Source organism: Cyprinodon variegatus, unplaced genomic scaffold (assembly GCF_000732505.1).
Source record: "Cyprinodon variegatus isolate N-32 unplaced genomic scaffold, C_variegatus-1.0 Scaffold85, whole genome shotgun sequence".
NCBI lineage: Eukaryota > Metazoa > Chordata > Actinopteri > Cyprinodontiformes > Cyprinodontidae > Cyprinodon > Cyprinodon variegatus.
Genome location: NW_015150538.1, coordinates 279,446 through 293,602, shown reverse-complemented (window position 1 = coordinate 293,602; position 14,157 = coordinate 279,446). Strand labels below are relative to the sequence as shown.

General features: G+C 38.8%; 1 protein-coding gene across 2 annotated transcripts in view; it reads right to left on the bottom strand.

Annotated features, from left to right (window-relative positions):
* rtkn (rhotekin) overlaps nt 1-4,055 on the bottom strand; it is an 87,043-nt gene extending 82,988 nt beyond the window's left edge. Inside the window, exon 1 of one of the 2 annotated variants that reach the window (XM_015373319.1) lies at nt 3,707-4,055. In XM_015373319.1, coding sequence (XP_015228805.1) covers nt 3,707-3,820 — 114 coding nt within the window. In that variant the 5' untranslated portion in view covers nt 3,821-4,055. The remainder of the gene's footprint in view (nt 1-3,706) is intronic. The other variant, XM_015373316.1, reaches the window with a different exon arrangement.
* Nucleotides 4,056-14,157: the final 10,102 nt, after the last annotated feature.

Sequence of the window (14,157 nt, the reverse complement as noted above, 5' to 3'; positions counted from 1 at the left end):
AGCTTTGTCTTCCTGTGACCTGAATGATAAACAACATAACCTGAATGTGCCCATGTCTGCAAGGGACGACACAAGTTTCATAAAACAGGAAAAAGACAGATTTGAAGGGGGAGAGGGAATCGATATTCTGCCACTGCTCTATGCACCTTCAACATTCCTTGAACCCCCTCTTAAAACAGAGTCCACTCTCTGATCGATTTACCACTCTTCTACATGTAGCTCACTGCAGGGAAAACTTGCCCCAAGATTCCCAACAAGCTCCTTAAACAAGAGCAAACAGCTGTGGACTAAAATCTGTGAGGTATGCAAGATTGTAAGAAAATGCAAAGGAAAGAGGTATAGGAGACAAAGGGACTACCCATCCAAAGGGACTCAATTAGACCGATAGCAAAAATAATTAGAGCTTACATGAAAGTCATCTCTGGCTTACTGAGTGCAACCAACATGAAAAAATATTGATGTGGGAGCATTGAGAAAAAAAGATGGAAATTAATGGAGTAAAAGTAGCACTTCCGATCCAAGGACAGACAGCTCAGAGGCAGAAACGTAGTAAAATATGTATAAGATTCAAACATTTGGCCCAGTGGGTCCACTTTTTTAGGCTCTAACACCTGTATCACAAGGGCTATATTCCATTTCTGCTCAGTCACAAAGTCTGACTTCTGACAATTCACATTGGATGAGTGTGGGATCAGTCATCCGGACTGTTTTACCTTTCAGTGTCTACTTCCCGTTAGGATGTGTGTTCACAGAAATATGTAGCCAGTCAAGGTGAGCAGTCAGGGGTTGTTTGTGTAAAAAAGCTTGAAATTATGGGATATCACAACTTAGAACAGCCTTGAGTTTTGAAATAAATGAATTAAATGAAAAAGATTGAAACATTATGCCAAATTAACCATTTTCCAGGTTTCAGTTTCAGTATTAATTGTAAAAGTTATGGCTTTCTGCCCCTGCAGTATGGGTACTCTCAAACCTACACTCCATTCATCCCAAAGGTGCTGAATAACGTTGAGTTCTGGGTGCTCTATACAGTCCAGTTAAAATCTTGCACCTCATATTGTAAAGACTTTTCCATGTGTATTGCTCAGTCTGATTTAAATGGCACAGGGCCATCCATAAAGTGTTCCCATATAGACTGAAGAGGGAATTTGTCAGGTGTTCCCTTTCCTGAAAATAACTGACCAGCTCCATCCTCTGGAAATCAACCCCAATTCGTAATCGTCTTCCATAGAACCTTGCAAGAGAGAGAAGCATGACGCACCACGTCAAAGAACGGCTTAGCGGGCTTTACACCACTGTATCCGATGCTTGGCATTGCACTTAGTGATGAAAGGTTTGGATGCAACTGCTTGGCCAGTGTTCTGTCAGACCAGCATACCCATAGTCAATACCTGTTTATCCCTTTAGTTTTGTACAAAAAATACACTTTAAACTACCTCAACGGGCGTGTATCCGTCTTGTCATGTACAAAAAAACAATTTAATTACTTACTTTTTGGTGTTTTTTGAAGCGTATGATGATCTGACCTTAAATAGATTTTTTGTACATGACCAAAGGGATACACGCCCGTGGAGGCAGTTTAAAGTGTATTTTTCGTACAAAACTAAAGGGATAAGTGGAACTAGCATACATGTATGTAAATCTTATGTCTTGTGCATCCGTATTGACTATGGTCTGATGGGGTATGCTGATCTAACAGAACACCATTTTGCAGTGGCTGTTGGCAATAAAAATTGAAAGACATTCACAAACGGTCTTTTGGAACATGAGTCATGGCACCATGCTTAAATGTAAATAGACTCTATCAAGCTGTTTATATTATGTTCATCTACAATATAAGTTATAATACTATTTATGATTCCCCTTGATATTGTATTGGGTCAACATCGATATCGGCCAATACTCAAAGCTGCACGATTGGTAAAGTTTTTTCTGGAGATTCCTTTTGAGAGGGTTACAGCAGGATGTCAATACCAAATAATGTCATACAAGTAGATGTAATTGTCATTGGATTGAATTTGATTGAAAAATCGAAACGCATATCACATCCAATATGTACTACTATATGAAAAGAGGACTTTGGAGTACTGCGTGAAAGTTCAATCCTTTCAAGTTAAGACTGTTTAAAGCCGGGCGTACATTGTGCGATTTTTTCAATCATTGCACGCAGCTACAGCTCACACTGTACGACTAACCGCAGGGTTTAGTCGTACAGTGTGAGTTCACAGGTCACAATTTTAGTACGGCCCGATGCTCTGATGCGATACCTGCTCACAATGTACGTCTTAAAACCATGTCGGACTCAGCTTCGCAGTAAGATGGAGCTGCTCTGACTATTCTATCCAAAAGCCAAACAAACAGAAGAGGAATATTAAGCTCACTATAGTGAACCGCGCTGCCTTGGCAATTTGTGCAATTTTGTGCTGAAAGCCCTAAAAAGAAAAGGTGACGACATATTTGGACAAAGACATGGCTGAGCAAATGAGGCTAGTACGGTTTTTCAGTTTCACAGAAAGAACTCCATTTCACTCATTGCACCCACCATGCTTCTGTGTTTACATCTGAGAGGAAGAAAAAAAAAGAAGAATCCTTGTTTGCGCATGCGCCCTGAGCGATGTACCCACGACGGTCCTGACTTCACGATTCCTGATCGGGAGGTGGTCGTGAGAGGCTGATCGCCCCTCGTAACCCCCTGTACACTACACGATGCACGATCAGGCTGAAAGTCGGCCCTATCGAAAAATTCTTGCACAACTGGAAAATCGCCATGAAAATCGCACAGTGTACGCCTGGCTTAAAATACTTGTATCGTCGCTTCACTAGGATGTGAGATATATCGCCAATAATATCATAATGTTGATGATTTCTAAGTATATAAGTGAGATAAATAAACTGGGCCGATATCAACAACAAATGTTTATTTACAAGTATTTGTTGTTACTGTTTCAGAAGCGGAGGGAATAGGTGGTGTTTGATCACATGAGAGTGATTGATAAGCAGCTCAGGATTTAGGGTGTTTAACTGAAGCAATGTCAACATTATAGTTGTTTTCTTTTTTTTTATGGTTTCCAAAGTGTAGGGGATTTATGATATTGGTAAATCTCAGTTATCAGCCATGTTGTTAATATTAAAGTCGGATACACCGGCCCAGATGTTCATATTGGTACATTGAACCTGAAAACCCAACTCCTGGGTGGCTCAATTCAACCCTCTAACTTTTTTCCTCTGCTCAACATTTTATTATTCAGTGAGAGTGCTGGTCTACTGGAAAGAGTGAAGGTTCAATGCTTTTACTGCCACTAGCAGCAGCCTTGCACAGTGGCAGCCCACTCCCACTCTAAACCTGCAGAAAAAAACACATTTTAACTCTTTATTTATTATTTGAAGCTTGTATAATATCTCAATATATTATAATAAATCTATCAATATATTATAATAAATCTAGTTTTACTGAAATAAATGAACCAGCACCAAGAACACCAAGAGCACTTTTAGATGATATTTAAATGATTTGTTTATTTTTTCATCACAATCAGAGCTTTGACTGCATAATGCTACCGTGCAGCCTTATTAAGAAACATTTGAACCACAGTGGACCCATATTTAGACTGTTTATTAGGTTAATATGGGAGAGAGATCAGACAGCGCTGCACCAATCAGCTGTGTGTGTGTGAGGGAAAGATAGGCCAAGTTTAAAACGCTCTACCTGTGATGATGTGTGCAGAAAGTCGCTCTTTCTGAACTTCCCTCTCCGTATCTCCATCTCCAGAGCAGAGCCCCGGGCAACAGTGGCTCTGCTCGTTTGATTCCGACAAAACATCGTCTCTTTACTTTTTTCTGCTGACAACTTCTCCCAGACAGGACAGCCTATAGTCCAGGATGAGTTTAACAGCGCAAAGGGGAAGGGGTGGTTGGAGGAAAAAGAAAAAAACTTCCAAACAGATCAGCGCAGATCAAGGTGTTGGAGAAGGAAGCAATCCCACCGGCGGAAAAAAGTCCCACGAGATTGAGGGAAAAGGGAAATCAAATGTCAACACGCTGCAGCTGCTGGACTATGAGCTGGTTCTCCTTATTTCCCCTCCCAGCTGACATGGTGACACCCCATGCGGGGCGCAGCTGAGACCTAACTTTGCACTGTCCCGCATCCAGAGACCTCTGCTGGTTATTAATGGCAGCGATTTACTACTGCAATCTGCACTTTAGTTCAATCTGAAAACCTCACATGGAGAGAAAAGACAAATAGGAGAAATTTATTGATACAATTACTTTGTCTTTGGCGCTCAGACCTCAGCAGGAAACATAGCATTTAATTTGATAGATATGCATGAACAGGAGCAAAGACCAGGGCTGTATCCCACCAGGCCTGAAACTGGTGGTGGAATGGAGATAGATGAAGTTGGTCAGTCTGCAGACTGCTGGTTAGAGAGACAGTCTGCTGAGCTTTAAGGGGAGATCCAGTGAACTGCGTGGGCTGTTACTAGAGCTTCACTCAGGGACCCGGATGTTGGAAGTCCAGTTTGGATAACACAGGTTGAGAGAACCTGTCCATGATGAGCAAGCATGGAGCGACAGTGGAGAGGAAAAACTCCCCGTTGGGAAGAAACCTCTGACAAAACCAGGCTCAACATGGCGGTCTTCTGCCGGACCGGTTAAGATGAGATAGGGAACGCAGTAAGAGTCCGGGAGGAAGGACCCCCTGATGAAGCTTTAGCTACGATGGTGGAGGAGAGGCTGGAGGTGGGTTGAATCGTTGTCATCTGAATTAAGTCACAGCCATCCGCCGCCCGCCCACAGGAGCAGGCAGATGCGTATTGGAGGACGTTTAAGATGAACTTTGGATGCCGATTGGCTTTTGTTAAGGTGTGGTTCAAAGCTGATTGGCTGTGTCGCAGGTGGATGAAGGAAAGAAATGAGTTTCTTCAGTTGAACTTCCGCCTAGGCTCCATTTCAGAATATTAATGCAACTCTCTTTGCAGGAAGCGTTGCAAACCCATGGGCAGAGAGTTTATTAGGTTCACTCTCTCTAAATAAAGGTTTTGGAATTTGTTTCTGTATATACATAACCATTAATGTCTTTTACTGGAATATATGAGAAACTAGTATAAAGTAGCTCATAGCTGTGAAGTATGAAGAAGTATAGCAGTTCTCAAGTAAATAATTACAATCAAATATCTGAAAATATAGTAGTAGTATTCAGCTCTGACACATCCCCTATAAAACAGTGGAATCTGCACTCAGAGGTTGTCTAATATAGTCCTATATAGTAATATAAAAAAAATTTTTTTGTTCATTATTGCTTGTAACTCAACAAACCTGGACTTTTTGGAAGAAAGCCATATTAAACTATTTTTGCAGCGTGCCACACACCATGTAGAAAAACTAGTTAACAAGTAGACGACAAATGAGACTGAAAATGAACTTGTTAATAAAGAAAAATACCGTATGAGGCAAAACTAATAAATATTATCACTATACATCACACAGAACCTCACAATAACACATAGCAATGGCAGGGTCATGCTGTGGGGGATAATTTAACTTCAGAAGGGATGGATGGTGCAGCATATGTGGGGAAAAAAACCTGTTAAGGGTATGAAGAGAGTTGAGACTGGGGTATATTTTTAACGGTGGGTCATCAACATCAGGCATACTGTCAGGGCTGTAAGTATATTGCATCAAACTTCTCTTATGTAAAAAAAGAACTTTCTGGTTTCTAAATGTGCTTACTTCAAATGACCTCCAACTGCAATGTGGTGAAGGGAGGTTTATTAATTGGGATTAATTAATAAATTAAAGATTTTATGTAGTCCATGCTTTTGGACAGCATAATATATTTTATTTTAAAATCAATGCGTCCTTCTGTGAAGTAAATTCTGTTACGAAAAAGCTTTTAAAAGTCTTTTTGAAAACCTCACTTTAAGATAAGTATTTGGAGGATAGTGGCTAATAAACAGGAACATGTGCACTGTGTGGTTGTGTTGGCCTGGCTTAGGGATGAACTGACTTATATTTCATTAATATATATAGATATTACACATATTAGTATACAAATATTTCTGAGAATACAGACATTTTTGATGGTAAATGCAAAGTTCTTATTTCAGATCTATATTTTATAACAATTAAACTGAATAAATACATGAAATGCTCACAATGTGCTCTGAGTACATATTTAAAGGGCTACTGTCTGTTTTATATGAACTTTAATGTGACTAGCTGCAAAGCTTGTTTCTCTGGCTGACTGCCTTTATGTATTGTTTAGTTGTTTGCTGGTCGATATGTTTTGGGAGGAAAATGTAGGAATAGAGTGTGCTTGGGCCTGTTTTTGTTTGTCCTTGTTTGTTGATTGTTAGTAGGGTAGCGTGTAGCTGTACTATTTGCCTTGGTGTGAGTCGTGCAGAGTTAGTAAACCATGTATCATACAGTGGTGCAGTCAGTAGTCCTGTTGCCTTGCAGGCAGAAGGCTCTTCGTTTGACACTTGCCAAGGGTCTTTATAAATGGAACTTGCATTTTCTCCATCTGCACGAGTGAGCTCTCTCTGGATATCCCAGCTTCCTCTTAACAGTGCAAAAACACTCAATCCAATCTCTCCAAAGTGTTATATTGAGCACTTCCTTTATTCAAAGATTGTTTGAACAATCCATAGAGTTTAGAAATGACATTATCCAGTGTAATCCAAAAGGTTTTAGTGTTTTTACATCACAAAGTTCTCCCCAAAAAAAAGTTAAAAGGGAATGCAATCAGAAATGTGCTATTGTGACTGCCATCCATTTACAAAAGCAATCATTACGCTTAAAAGCTATCAAAGGATAAAACATGAAGAATGGATCCAAAAACAACTTGATTTCTGAACTAATGGAAAATATTGTTTACTGGACTGAAGAGAAAAGGTGCAATTTGGTTTGCTGTCAGTGTACTCAAAACAACATTGTCTCTGATTGCCTTGCATTCTGCCGCGACAGATAGATAATATGCACTTGTATGAAGACATCAACAATTCATACAGGCGTTAGAGTGAAAACATCTTTAGCAGTGAGGGACTCATTCCTGCAAGACAATACCAATTGACACCCCACTCGGTAAACTACTCTGCCTGCCATCCAGCTTTGTCATTAGGGATGTTTACTGTTGTAAAACAAAGAATGTGACCAAGAAGGCACTTGGGAAAAGCTATACAAAGCTAAAGTGGGCAAGCATTCTGCTTCCAAATTTCACCTCTGAGACTAAACTCTGAGTGTTTTATAACTCTGAGGGTTTTTATAAATAAATGGGTGGCAAAAAATTTGCAAAATTTGTCACTTAAAACCCGCTGTTTTCAATTTATTTTTTGGTGATTCTTAAGCACAAAGTGATGCATATTCTGAGATACAGAAACAGTCAAACGTAACTGACTTTTTAAGTGTAAAAAACTAGAAGTGGTGGGTGCATTAGTACTTATAGTCTGAAAGTGTTTTTTATGTTTGTGTCAAACCTGCTCTGCATAGAAATCTTTGCTCATTCTTCTTTTAAGAATATCTCAAGCTCAGATATAGTGGATGGAGAGTCTCTGAGGAACTTAAAAGATCCCGCATCTAACTCTCAATTTAATTAAACAACCATAATACATTATTACGCTTTGATTTAAACTATTCCATTGCAGTTCTGTTATATTTTTGCAATGTTGAACCTATGGAAGGTCATCCTCCTCCTTTCTTCATTTCGTCAGCCCATTTTTAGCTGCATCAGTCTTTCTATCAGCACAGACCAGCTTTCCGACCTCGGCTTATAGAGCATCCGTACAGCACGATGATGTCATCACTGGGTTTTATCATCAGATAGGTGTGTTTAGGTTTATGTGTAGTATTAGTTTGACATCACAATTTTATTTTCGTCTAATGTCAAAGGAACACCTACTTCCACATCTTTCTTCCCTCTTCCTATTCTCACATGAAGGCCAAGTTTTTGGGCTGCATGGTTAAACTGTCATATCGTTAGATTCCCCTATGAGCTATGGATACACATAGTTCCTCCAGAGTTATCATCATTACTCCTTCTGCATGTCTTAAATTTTAGTTTGGGGACCAAATTCTTGGTATGTTTTAAGGTTTTTTCCACTTATCAATTATGCACTACTTTATGTTGTTCTCATACATAAAATCATGAGAAAATACATTAAAGTTTGAGAATGTGACAAAATGTAAACCTTTAAAAATAAAAAAGGCAAATACTTTTGCGAGGCGCTGGTGTCACAAAGCTGGGGCAAAATAACCGAAAATGATCTTATTTTGTCACTTACTTGTAAATATGTTTCTTTTTTATTTTTCACACATAATTTCCATCATTAAAAAAAAATTGTTTGAGGCTAAGGCTTCCTTCATACCAATGATTTATCCTATTTATGCTGTTGTAAACCTGGTAGCATTAGCCATATTCTGTTTTAACAGATTTATTTATGAGCATCTGCAGCAGAGCTTAAAGATCCAGCAGCAATGTGAATCATAACTAGCAGAGGCACCAGAATGTCTCTGAATCTGCTGTGAATGGGATACACGGCTTAACTAGTGATCACAGATCATTCTTGCTGACCCAGAGGTCAGCCCACAAAGACAGTGGCAAAGATCAGATTCTGTTGCAGGGGTTGACAATGCAAGGCTGATGCAAAGTCCAGAAAGAAGGCACTGATCCTTTCTGATACCATCGCTCACATCCCACAATCCTTTAGAGAAGATGTGCTTTGTATTTTCTTGTACATCTAACAAAACTCTTCCCCTTGTTCTTCTTTTTTTTTCATACACTGAAACATCCTGTTTGGATATTGCAGCGTCTCACCACAAAAGCGCCTTTAATATCTATGTTATGCTTTAACCTATCCCTGATCAACAACTGCACGTCTATTCAACTCTAGAAAGAGAAATCTGAGATTCCCACAAGGCAGAAATAACAAAGCCTCAGGCATTTTGACCTGTAAGCAGTGAGTTGGAAAATGTTCACTCTTGTGTTTTCACTCTCTGCAAAGTAAATGCCTGAACATGTGCATAGTCAATAAACATGAGACAAATCCATAATGATGTTTGATTTTATTCAGATTTTCAAATGAATACCAGACTGACTTTATTCTACAGTCTGCTTAATGTAGTAAAACATTTCTCTTATCTGCAACAGGCAAAAAAGGCAGCTTTAAAGCCGTGTTTCATACACTTAACTCAGCAGACTGTTTTGAATAATATTCCCATCAAACACTTCAAACTTAGCAGAAGCATACTTGATAACAATTATTTTTAATTGTGCAAATTTGTTCTTTCCTTTGTCAACAAGCAGCGTATTTTCTCAGATTGACAAGGTTATATTTTCAAAGACAATGTGGCACTTTGCTGCAGAGGGAAGAGACAGAATAGGCTTTCCTAACCTTGTTGACACCGTTGCTCATGACATTTTAATTAATAAAAGACAGAGGGCAAACTTGTCTGGTACCATGCTAAATTGGTTCAGATCTTCATTGCTGGACAGGGACTATAATAAGAATAATTTGGCAACTGTAAATAGAAAGGACCAAGATCAACTCTACTGCTCCTCAAGACTCGATTCTTAAAGTAGTTATATTTAATACCTATATGTTCATCTAAGGGGGCTGCACGGTGAGTTAGTGGGTAGTGCTGCAGCCTCGCAGCAAGAAGGTTCTAGGTTCGATTCCTGACCCAGGGTCTTTCAGCATGGAGTTTGCATGTTCTCCCAGTGAATGCGTGGGCTCTCTCTCATGATTGTTAGGTTAATTGGATTCTCTAAATTGTCTTTAGCTGTGAGTGTGTGCATGGTGTGTTGCCTCGCGAAAGTGTGGCGACATGTTCAGGGTGTACCCCGCCTCTCGCCCGTAGACTGCCGGAGATAGGCACAGGCCCCACTATGACCTTGACAAGGATTAAGCAGGAGAAAATGGATGGATGGATGTTCATCTAATCTGAAAATGCAGAGTAAAATAACAATTCTTAACATATGTTGGCCGATTCATTTATCTGCCAAATTAGGACCATGGTCTCTTATAGTCATGGAAAAACACATCCACCAGATGAGCAGGTATGGCCAGAATTTATGTTTTAATTTTCAGTTACCTCAATTTTTGGTCCCCATAGAAATAAAAATGCCAGTTTTGACCAAGATCAAGAAAAATGATCATACTGTACAAGTCCTTAAATCTTCGTAGTACAGTCTTCTTCATAAAATGAGAAACTTTAAACTTGGTCTTGGAAAAGAATACATACATAAAAGACTTAATTTCTAAGGTCTTCCAGAAAAATGAAAGCATTTTAAGTGCTATCAAAAGCACTTTTACAGATTTTCTTTTGTTTTTAGCCAAATTTCTATGGTTTAAATCAACATAATAATTCAAACATTGAATAAAGTACAGACTTATTTTAAATGTACATTTTCCTTTACTTTTCTCAACAAAAAAGACTTTCAATCAAACTTGACATTATAGTCATTAACTGTGGGATAAACTTGCTGGTCAATGTTTGTGAAACCTGCCAGTAACTGTCTGTCGTTAGTAATGATCATTTATCTTAGTTCTAATATTCAACTTAAGTCCTTATATACAGTATATATATATATAATTTTGAAACTTATGGCAAAAAAAAAACAAAACCTTAATGGGAGCAAATACTTGTCCATTTTAATGCACTCAAGCTCTGGTACAAACTGCCTAAAAGCCTGAGATGTACAGAAACTGCTGCCTCTTTCAGAGCAAGAATGTAAACATTACTTAATAGTGCTGCTGGAAAAAAAGTACATTATCATCTCATTTATTACTGTTTGAGCTATTTCCATCCCCCTTTTTTGAATGAATAGGAATTTATTTCAGACAATTTCAGACAATAAATGAATCAACCAAATACACACAAAAAAAGACTAGTTAACATCAACCAAACCAAACATTAATTTTACATTTCCTTTCTTTTCTGTAAACCACTGAACTAATTTGTCTTTAATCAAAACAATAAAACAAATGACTTGTCTGGCCCAATAACCTCCAAAATATCTAATGTAATTGCAGAATTTCTGTTTGTCTGATGCTTGAGTAAATAGCTAAAGGCCTTGAAGCACATGCAGCAATGTGATCTTATTTGGATGCCTGTATGTTTCCTAGAAGCGACTATGCAAAATGCAGATTATGTTTACACGCTTCATGCCTCATTGGTCAGTAGGGGTTAGACAGGCACAGAAAGGGAGTGATGCCTTCCCTAGCAAGGTCGGACCCTCTTTTAACTCCTTTCTGGGTTTCTCCTGGGCCCTTTGGGCAGCTTAGTTTGCTGCAGAGTCAGGCAGGCAATCGGTTTATGTGTAGGCTTTTGCTGTGGAAGATTTGAACCCCGTCTGTGGGGAAAAGATAACTCTGGCTTATCACTCTCCGTGTACGGTGCATATTCAAGTTGTAAATACCACAAACTACAATTTTTTCTTGTTGGCATCCTTTCTTCTCTAGTTTCTGCACATAACAGCAAAAACAAGAGTGGGCTTCAGCAAAAGGCAAATACAGTCATAAATATGGGCAATCACAGTGGGCTATAAAGCGCAGACGGCAGTCTGTACACAAACAAAGGGGCCGCTTTTCAACCAGAAAGCAATGGCTTTGGAGCAGCTGGAGGAAGATCACATGGGTAAAAAATAAAGACAATCATGCTGTTACATCCAAACACAAAGACCCATTATGTCTCTTTCTTGTGCACACACAAACTCGTACAAGACATGATCGACTGCTCGCCAGCTCTGAACCAGGGCGGCGGGTGTAAGTGGGCAGCAAATTACGTGTGCAGGAAATCTGGAAGGCCTTTCTTTAAGGGAACGACAGCATTTCAGGCGAGTGTTTCTATTCCAGCTGTAATTACATGTGGTTTACTGGATTCTAAATATAATCACAGACTGGATATCTGCACCCGTGCCATTTCCCCCTCTGTTCTTACATTGCTAAAGCTCAAACAATCCAGATTTGAAAGAAGAAGAAAATAAGTGGTTACCCTACATATCAGAGCTTGGAATTTCATTACTTAACCTCAACACCACAAGTAAAAAGAGAGAGAAATTCCTCTAGATTTTTTCTTTTTCTACAAACAGGATAAAGCCATCAGGTGTCAACAATAAAGACTGAGATTTCTTTCTTTAAAATCCCAATATTCTAGAGATTGCAGAATTATATTTCAAACATAAAGCTGGCTTGTTATGGAATATGAAGCAGTGCTTACCAACACCATGAGTTACAGACCTATCCAATGTGAGCTGAAAAACATCATGATGGATGTGTTGCTATATGAGGCTGGAAGATGAGGGGACACCTCAGGGAATAAAGGAGATGCTCTGATGCAAGGCGTAAACTGGAACGATTCCCTGAATTTGACTCTGCGGGAAACATCAGAGGAAATAAAGCTGTAGTCGAGTCTGGCTTGCAATCACAAATCAGAGCGGCACGCCAAAGAGAGATGAGTGCATATAGACACGCTCACAGGCAAGTCTTTTCTTTAGTGCACGGATACAAGTTTGCACAAGCATTATTTATTCACAAAGCATATTCATCAACGGACGTTCATTACACTAGTCTGACTTCTGCTGGACAATACTTGCCATTGCAACCAGAACTCATACAGTCTTTTTTTTAAAGCAAATTGAAAAAAAAAATACAGACAGTGAAAGAAGTGGCTCTGGATTCACACACTACTGTCATGATTTTCTTTTGACCCTTTGGATTTCAGCAGCAGTTTCCTTCTTTCTGTGCAAATATTGGGTTAATAAGGCTCATCCGGATTAAACTTTAACCAAATAAATTCTAGTTTGAGCCTAGCAATCAAAGAATGTCGTCAATTTTAAGCTATTGTTAAGATTTTTAAAAAAGTATCCTATTCTTAGCAGATGGTATCGAGCCAAAGCCTGGCACCGATCACTTTTGATAGATGAGCGGGTAGCAGTAGTGGACTGTCGATTGCATTGAGTTGTTAAATTTGCAAGGATACTCATTCTAAATACTAAAGCGATGTTTTGGTTAACGCAGACTAATAACTAGAAATTATTCCCAGGAAAGGTCTCCCTAAAGATCTACAAGTGGTCAGTCAGGTTAGAATGAAAAAATTTAGAAAAACTTGAAAAAAAATGTATATAGCACCAATTCACAACACGTTACACAAAGCACTTTGCAGAGACAATTTCATCAGATCACACAGTAATAAAGGTAGTTTTATATCTAAGAAAAACAGCTGATTGACTTTTGAGGATACGGTCCTAAACGAACATGCGGTGACAGAATATATTTATTTGCATTTTGTCGATGACTCTAAAGTAATCCTCACAAAGCATGCATGCAGCGACAGTAGAGAGGAAAAACTCCTTTTAGCAGGAAGAAACTTCCAGCACAACCAGGCTAAGTGTTATCAGACCTCAGCAGAGGCCATCTGGGTTTCAACAAGAGAAGATATACAAGAGGGATATAGAAGCACTGATCTATAAATACTCTCCGTGTTAGAATAGGTAAAGTAAGATATAAGCAGAAATGTGTTAATGATTTACTTTTACCTTAAAGGAAAGCAATATTTTTCAAAGACTTATTTTCTATTGACTTAGATATAAATGGCCTCCAGCAATTAAAAACAAAACAAAAAAAAGCAAAAAAATTTTTTGGGGGGGAATTTTAACAATACATAAGGCTGATTACAAAAAAAGGTGTTTTTAAGGAAGAAAACTTCTTTGTCTTGCGCTTGAATAGTCTACAACTACTAGTCGATTCGCTCGACAAGTATAAACCACAAACAGGTCATAGCTTTTGGGAAAGGGCCATTCTCCACCATATTGCGAGAAAATTGAGTGGAAGGAAGAACTGTGCTACAAAAACAATAGAGGCAGCCTTTTAAGGATTGTCAAGTTTGAGCTGTGACTTGTGTCTAGATTGAGTTCTTCCCTTGTTTGCTGCCTACTTGTGAGGCTTAAACCAAAGATGTCAGAACCCAACCCAACAATAACTACAAGCCAATTTCAATTATTTATTTGTACTACATTGATAGAATAATCCTGATGACAAATACAGTCGCGGGCATGAACAGCTTTACAGTAAGCTGTAATTTCTGTTAAAATTAGAGTTTAAATTGGTCTTGGATATTCTTGGTGACATAAATATTGCAATAACATGAAGTGCTGTTTTTCCA